This window comes from Athene noctua, chromosome 5, assembly GCF_965140245.1.
Source record: "Athene noctua chromosome 5, bAthNoc1.hap1.1, whole genome shotgun sequence".
NCBI lineage: Eukaryota > Metazoa > Chordata > Aves > Strigiformes > Strigidae > Athene > Athene noctua.
The window spans coordinates 7,828,996-7,837,283 of NC_134041.1; the positions used below are offsets into that span (position 1 = coordinate 7,828,996).

General features: G+C 46.7%; 1 protein-coding gene across 2 annotated transcripts; it reads right to left on the reverse strand.

Moving 5' to 3' along the window:
* Positions 1-400: 400 nt before the first annotated feature.
* Positions 401-6,667, reverse strand: CDKN2C (cyclin dependent kinase inhibitor 2C). Of its 2 annotated transcripts, XM_074908101.1 has the most exons (3): positions 6,326-6,667; positions 5,820-5,960; positions 401-2,255 (listed from the first exon to the last, which is right to left on the reverse strand). In XM_074908101.1, the coding sequence occupies exons 2-3, from the start codon at positions 5,946-5,948 to the stop codon at positions 1,881-1,883; spliced, it is 504 nt and encodes a 167-aa protein (XP_074764202.1). In that variant the 5' UTR covers positions 5,949-5,960; positions 6,326-6,667; the 3' UTR covers positions 401-1,880. The 2 variants fall into 2 exon arrangements, with proteins under 2 accessions (XP_074764202.1, XP_074764203.1); XM_074908102.1 differs by lacking the exon at positions 5,820-5,960 and having other exon boundaries at positions 6,326-6,666.
* Between the last annotated feature and the right edge of the window lie 1,621 nt (positions 6,668-8,288).

Sequence of the window (8,288 nt, forward strand, 5' to 3'; positions counted from 1 at the left end):
TTTTTTAGTAGCACAGGTGAAAAATAAGTGAGAAAGATGAACGTTACCTTTCGGTGTTCACCTCTGGTGTAGCAGCGAATGGGAGAAATCCTGGTGGTAGCGGGGACTCCTGCTTTGGCAGGGCACTAGGTGTGGAGAAGGAAAAGGCTCGGAGCATCCTCCAGGACACGAGGAAAGGAAGACGGATAGCAACAGAGAGTGCTTTGGGTCACTTCACCTCGGGGACCTGCGAATTACGTTGCTGGTTTTAATATTTGGGATGGGTTTAAGTGCTCTTTATACCGGGTATTTTGTGGGTTATTTTCCCAATCATGCATCCTATGTGCCGTACTGCTTGGATTAATTATCTCTAGATCCCTCGTGAACAAAAAATGATGACAAAAGCGTGCAAAACTTCATATTTCACAGAGGTTTTTAATCAGAAAACACAGCAGTGTGACAGAGCTTATAGTAAACGTAACAGACAGATTCAGCAAATTACTTTTTACTTCGAAACGGTAGTAACTGATTTTGTGGGGCTAAAATATTTTTTTAAGAGTTAAAATCTAAACTAATGTACACCCCCTCCTCTTTTAAGTGCTATTTTAAGTACTATTCATTTTGTATTGATTTAAAACTTGCTATTTTGCGCAATTAAAACTTTAAACTGTCCATCTGTCCAGCAACTAGATCCTGCGCAAATGTTAAAAGTTTCACACTAAGCTCTTTCTGATACGGTGTTGAGCGTCGTTAGTTCCTCTTGTAGCTGGAGAGGTAAATGAGTTTGAGTCTGCTGAATACTATGAATACTCTCAGTTGTATTGCAATGGAAAATTTTCAATAGTTAAATGCTTTTTATGTACAAGCGATAACATAACTTCCCGAATATCATTCCTACATGTCACTGTATTCAGATATTCCTGCTTTGTGAGATGCATCTGTCATTAAAATAGTTTCTTTCCAGGCAAAACAGAAGAGTTGGTGGAAAGCAAATATTTCTTAAAGAGCATCTAAACTGCAGTCAGCTTACAAAGTGACCAGAAAACTTGTATTGCAGCCTTCGTGTCCTCTTGCCTATGACAATGGTTCTCTGCTGCTTGTTTTGAAACTAGAAAAACCGTCTTGTTCAGTGCACAGTAAACACGAACTACTGAGCTGAGCTGTTTAAAACCTCTGGCAATCAAAAAAACACCACTTACACTGTTTCTGGTAACTAAATACAAAACCAGCTTGGTGAAAGTTTAAATACACAAAGGAGAAAAGTGTCATCTACATTTAGAAAGTAAGTGACCTACTTCTACAAGCTCTTGTTATGTCAAAATGCAGCTATTTCCCAAAGCCTCTAAGCGCCATCCGCTGTCCTCAGGCCAAGCAGCCTTTGACTCCAAGCTCTGCCTGAGCGAGGAGTTGCAGGTTACCCCTTAAAAGGCTATTTTAACCCAAAACAGGACTTCAAAAAGCCTGACCGGAGTGGGGTGGGGTGGGGGATGCGTTGAGAGGTGGGAGACATCACAGCAAGCTATTTCCATTTCTTAAAAGTCCAGCAACTTTAAGCATGTGAATATGTAGCTCTTGTATGAGTGACTTAATACGAATGACCTAAAATAAATTGCAAAACTTGGTACTGGAAAGCTAATTATGAGCGACCAACATATACACGGCTGAGTCTATGAGTGCTTTGTAAATGGCAGGTGTAAGAAATTGCTGGGAGCGTGGATTTAAAACATTTCCATTATCTAAAAACCCACCTCTAGAATTTCTTGAGACTTATGCTATCAGCTATTTAAGAAAAATAATAGAAGTAAAGTAGCAACAAATGTTATTAAAAAGGGGGGGGGGGGGGGGGGGGGAAAGACGGCTGAAAGCCTTAGTGTCCAAAGGAGAGCGCGTCCGCATTGGATTTAATTCATGGCTGCAGGGAAGAAGCTGCTGTCCTCCAAGAGCTTCACCACGGCGGATCTCTTGTAGAGCTTGGCCAGGTCGTAGGCGGTGGCCCCCCGCTTGTTCTGGTGGCCCACCTTGCACTCCGCGCGCTCCAGCAGCAGCTCCACCACCCGCACATGCCCCTCCCGGGCGGCCAAGTGCAAGGGCAGGTTGCCCTCGTTATCCTCAATGTTAACATCAGCTTTAAACTCCAGCAGAGTCTGCAAAGTGTCCAGAAAACCCTCTCTGGCTACATCATGAATTACAGCGAAGCCAGTACTGTCTTTCAGGTTGGGGTTTGCACCGCTAATGAGCAACCTCCTGGCAATTTCGGGGTTCCCAAGTTTCATTACCTAAGAAAGAAAAAGAAGAGTTGAATACCGCGGGGGTGTTTGCTCCAGCACTGGGCTTAGATCCTCAGTTCTTATCTCTGGGTTTTGTCACGGCTCAATCCTCACTTGAAACAGAGAGAAGAGCCCCCCTGCAAAACCAATGATACACCAGAACACCTATTTTTTTAAACATATTTTTTACTAAACTCGGTGAAATTGTGAAAGCTGTTATCATTTCTGCGATAACAGCTTTCTGTCTCAGAGAGATTCATGTCTGAAATAGGTGGTGTAGAATGGGGATACAACTTTTTTTTTTTTTTTTTTTTTTTTTTTTTAGCCTGGGTTATCTCAGTTTCTTAACATACGAAAATTAAGTATGGTTCGGTTTTATTTGCCAAAGTATTGAGACACCTTTGCATTACTGTTTAATCTCTTCAAACATCAAATATAGGATCTCTGAGGAGCAGATATTTTACCTCAGCAACAGCAAATGTAGAATGTGTTTTTATAAGCTTTCAGGTGTTTACATTGTCTGTGCATTATCATAAAACAAATATTTGGACTGTACCATAGCTCTGTCTGCTAAGAAAAATAAATGATAGAAGAAATTTTTCTCCCCAATATTTGTGTTTCATTATGTCACCCAAAAAGGAGAAGTTACAAGGAATGTTTCAAAGTTCCAGAAGTTTTCTTCTAAAACAATTATATTATATCATACTTTCATAATTTCACTATAAGTAAACTGTGGCTATAAGCTGTTGTTAATAACATCCCCCTTTTTAAAAAAAAATCAACAACAATAATTAGATTTTCTGATTGTTTGGGGAAAAAAAAGCTTCTTTGAGTTTTCTCGATTGCATCATAAAACTATCATAATTAGAACGCAAATCTCTCTTATTTGGGACTTAACAGCTTGCACCGATTTCCCCTAAATTCCTAAATTTTTGTTCGCACAAAGACTTAAAAAAAATTAGCATGGTAATGTGTAATCTCCTGCCTATAGGCGATATTTTCCTGTCCTTGTAACTAATCTCATTGTAAGTGTCAAATTCGAAAAAAACCCACTTTTTTTTTTCCTTAGAAACGTCCACATATTGATTTGAAAATCTTGATTAAAAAATTTATATGCATAAAGGAGCATTACAATACATTAGATTCAGCATAATGTACAATTTCTACAAGGGATTTGCTGAAAAACTCTCCTGGTGAAAAATATATATTAGGCTTTTTAAGAAAAACAAGCTATAATAAATATAATTACTTCAGCGTTTGGATTGTAAAGCAGCCCATTGTATTATATCTACAGACAAGAGCAAAAGTGCAGATAAGACAGGCTGGGATTCAGGGAAAGAGATTTCTCTGTGCCCCAAGGCTTCCAGCTCCGCATGTGCCATTTCTTTCACTTCTGACTAGAGATGGAAGCGATGTAAAAGAAAACAAGAGCATTGTGATCTCTCTTTCTTTAGTAAAATCTGGACATTTTGATCTCTTTTTGAGAGCCCAGGCTGTATTATTTGTGAATTCAAAACATGTATTTGGTTTAAGTGGGAGTTTTCTGTGTTCAGGCTAGGGGACTGAAAGCTTCAGTTAAAGATGCAGGGGGGAGAAAAATCATATAAAAGGTGATGCTGTTGGGACGTGGGCTACAACTGTAGAGCAAATGCTCTTTATTTTGCAAAGTTTCACTTGGGGGGAGAGAGGCAAAGAAGGAGAAAGCATTAATTGAATAAGTCTGACGAAGAGCAGAAGGGCAGGACATGTACTTGAGGCCTGCATAGGTACACTTCATCAGAAATAAAAAGTACAGAGCAAGACAAGCTGAGCAGTTGTTTAATTAAACATAAATGCAGAGGAAAAATATAAATTCATCGGTATTAATATAGGAGCATTCTCTCCATTTTAATTGAGAGAGAGATTATGGAGAGATTACCTCGGTTGTGGAGAGTGCACTGACAGAGAGCTCTTTCGAGCGTGGTCATGCACCCACAGCACATTTCGGGATGATACATATTGAAAATAAGTCTACAGATACTCCTGTTTTGATTTTTGTTGTGGTTCATTAACTCAGTTATGATTAGGCAGCGACTGTTAGGACACGGATGCGTGTTTAATATAGCTCGGTGCTATGTCATTGTGTAAAATATGCCTTAATTCAGGATACGGACAGTTAGCTGCTTTTTTTTTTTTTTAAAAAAAAAACAAACCAACAAACATTACTGTAGGATAAAACGGTTTCCAGCCCTCGTCCCAATGATAAACCAGCTAGCTAAATGTTTCCTGCTTTCTTAAAGAAGTTAGTTTGTGTAAGTTTTTAATTTAAATCCTTTCACTCTCTTAAAAGTTGCTGCAAGTGCCTGCACTGCCATGCGATGCCCTATTTAGGTGCTAACAGGACAGAGAGGAGCTCAGAGATCTCCAGCTTCAGCGAAATTGTCAAAAAAGGGTCATTCCTGCTTTTTTAGCAAGAGGTGGTTTTTTTTTTTCCAGCTCTAACATTTTGAAGTTAAGCCAAAAAGCTGTAAATATCTTAGGTACATTCACAAGCTCTATGCTGTTTAAAAACCCAATTTTAGAAATTATTATCACTGTTGGGGGGGGGGCGGGGAGGAGAAGTTAACAAACGATTTTTCTAGTGTGTGAAATTAAAAAGACCTATAGCTCCACTTCCACATTTCATTACTTACACCTTAAGTACAGATAATCACACTCTTTTTTTTTTCCTCTGGATTTATAAATCACTTCTTTCACTATTTGGTAGGTATTCTAACCTTTTCATCATCATTATCTGATATTATTAAAAGCAAAATCTTTCACCAGCTCCAATAGTTAGCAGTTGGATGAGTTCCAACTCCCGCCTGCACAGCCACACACTTAAAAATTAGGACATAGCACCCTATACGATCAGAAAGGAAATAGCTGGAACCAGTGCTCTGATAGCCGATCTAAAAAAGCAAATTTTTAAGCCTTAATTATGAATGAAAAAGCAAGTGATTCAGCTGGAACCCTAACTCGAAGGACTAACTCTTAATGTGCATCGAAGGTCCTCGGTTGTGAGCAGCATGCTTCCCAGTGAGAAAGGTCATTCCTCACAGACAGAATATAAAGGAAAAGTACCATCTACAGCAGCCCCCAGAACCGAGACAAGTCCCGCTTTAAAAGCATATTGCAGGGAAGAAAAAAAAAAAAAGGAGAGAGAGAAAAAAAGGATAAATCCTAAGCTTCAGAGAACAGCACATTTGTGTTTACAGACCTGCTATGAAATCCTGCTCACCTAAGCTGATTTCTTTTCATCTCAGCTCTTTCATTCCTTGCCTCCTCCCCACGAAGTTACAAAATATCAGCAAACTCGTAGCCCGTTTGACATTGAGGGTGATCCCCGATTGAAATAATGGTTTTGACCACTTTTATTTCAAGTACGTCATTTTAGGGAGTTGGAGCCACTAAAGTTATAAAATATGGCATCCAACGAGTTTGAAAAACCACTCGAATTTCATCCACCAGCCTGTTTAAAACGTTGTCTTTTTTGGAAACCCGGGTCACGTAGGTACCAGTGATGAAATATTTTCTCCCTCTCTGGATACCAACCTGCAGCGCAGTCCTCCCAAATCCATTTTGTGCATTGACGTTTACATTCTTTTGCAACAAATTAGTAAGTTGCACTAGGTCCCCCTTGGCAGCCGCGGACGCCAGCTCGTTCCCAGAAGGCTCGGCCATTCTTTAGGGTGACTGACGATCGGAAAAAAGATGAGATTTTTTTTTTTTTTTTTAACCAGGCATGGCATCGGAGACTGACAGAAGGATTGGGATGGTTAATCTTCTGGAGTAGACCTTGTAGTAAATACTCGTAACAAACCTCCTTGCCAAGAGCCCGCCCCTAACTCACACGTCATTATTCAACAAAACTGCAGCTCCACTTGAAAGAAGATTTCTTTGCTTCCACATATAGAGTAACTCCTATTAAAGACTTTGGCCACTTTCGGGGGTAATAGATAATAGCTATGCAATATATTATATATGTTATAGGTAACATATATACACGTACACCGGAGACTCACTCAGACCTGAGATCTTTGAAGAAGAAGACAACCCACCCTGTTCACAGTCGGGATCTGAGACTTAGCAGCAACAGCTCCGAGGAAAAGTTCTTCCGTAGCAGTGTGCATCCAAGTCCCGCTCGGGATCCCCCCTTTCATCCCACACCGCCGCCTCTAGTCCGGGCCGAGCAGGGAAGAGAAGGACGAGCCGCGCCCGCGGAGGGCCGGGCGCGGCGGCAGCGGCTGCCCGGCCGCCGGGCTCGCTCCCTCGGTGCTCTGGCTCCGCGCAGCAGCCTCACTCCCGCGGCCCCGCGCAGCCTCCGCGCAGCGGGCGGGCGCGATCCCGCCCGGCGGCCGCCCCCGGCGGCGGCGGCTCCGGAGCATCCAGGAGGGCGGCGGGTCCGCGGGCCCGGCGGTAGCGGCGCGGGGGGGGGGCGTGGGGAGCGGCGGAGGGCGGGGGGGGGGGGGGAGACGACGGCTGCCGCGTACCGCCGCCCGCGCTCAGGGCGCGGAGGAGCCGCGGAGCGGGGCCGTCTCCGCCGCCCGCCGGGGCCCCGCCGTCGCTGGCCGCGCTCCGCCGGGCGCTCCCCGGCCACAGCCGCGCCTCTCGCCCTGGTCGGGGAGCGGCGGGCGGGCTGCGGGCGGGCGCAGGGGCTGCGCTGGTGGCCGCCGCTGCCCCGGCCCGGCGGTGCTCGGCAGCCTCCCGGCGCGCAGTGACAGCGGGCGCTCGCCTCCGCTTTCAACTTCGCGAAATAAAACTGCACTTGCCGGTCCGCGGTCTCTGCCTCCGCCCGCGACTTTGCGCTCCCCCTTTTTTAAGCACAAACAATCGCTACTTCTGTTTCCTACGGACACGAAGCCGGTTTCTCTTTTTTTTTTTTTTTCTTTCCCCCTTTTTTTTTTTAACCTCATCAGCTTTTTTTGAAAAGAAAAAAATTTGAGCGCTTTTTGAGTTGAAACACCCGCCCACATTTTAACGGCAGAGATTTAAGGAGGCGCGGCGGAGTTGCGGCGCGGCCGGGCAGGAAGGCCTGCAGCGGCGCGCACCCGCCCCTCGCCCGGCCCCGGCCCCGGCCCCGGCCCCGGCCCCGGCCCCGGCCCCGGCCCCGGCCCCGGCGCAGCAGCGCGGCGCCTTGTGTCGTTCCCTTTGCCGTGCAGCCCGGGCACGGCGCTGCCCCGCCACAGCCATAACAGCCAGGGTGCTTTTAGGAGGAGCGCTGCTGAGGCCTAGGGGAAAGAAAAAAAGGAAAGAAAAAGGAGATCTTTTTTTTTTTTTTAGCACCGGGAGCCACCGCGCTCCTGGCGGGAGGACCGGGGGGGCTCGGTGGGCGAGAGGGCGGCCCCCCCGCCGCGGCTCTGCCCGGCGCTTCCCCCCGGGCGGTCTCCACCTGCCCGCGGGGGGAGCGGGACCGGGCCCGGCCCCGGTCACCGGCCCCGGCCCGGCCCCGCCGCCCTCGCTCGGCTCCCCGCGGGGCAGCGACCCCGGGGTCCAGCCCGGCAGCGCCGCGGGCTCCTCTCCATAAGGACAAGGTCAAGGATGAAGGGTCAATGTCAAGTTGTCTTAACGGTGGAAGGCGACCGTCCGCGGCAGCACTTCCCGCGTTTCTGGTGTCCTTGATTGATTTGAAAGTGCCATTTTGAGGGAGAAAGGCACCCAGGCACCGAGGAGACGCGGAAGGCTTGGCTTTTCCTTCCAAGGGCGAAGGAGTGACGATGGTACGGTGCGGAGATTTCGCCGCCGCTCCGCCTAACAGCATTTATTGTCTTAAACCCGCTCCGATGGCCGGGGCGCTTTAGGTTTCAGGGACCCTGGGACAGCGGGGTTCTGCCGAGCGAGCCCCGCGGGAGGTAAGCTGCAGTGCCACGGCTGCCTGCCACGCGTGAGCGTGACCCATCGGCCGCAGGGACAACCCGCTCGTCTGTTTTCTGCGGGGACGTGACGGGAAAGGGAATTTGAATGTAAACACGCGTGATGCAGCCCGGGAGGTGCGTTCGCCCGGGGACCGGTGTGGCCGGGGAC

Coding starts and splice junctions, on each gene's coding strand:
- CDKN2C (XM_074908101.1), bottom strand. CDS start 5,948: ATGGCCGAGCCTTCTGGGAACGAGCTGGCGTCCGCGGCTGCCAAGGGG. Junction 2,256..5,819: donor TTGGGAGGACTGCGCTGCAG/GTTGGTATCCAG, acceptor TTTCTTTCTTAG/GTAATGAAACTTGGGAACCC.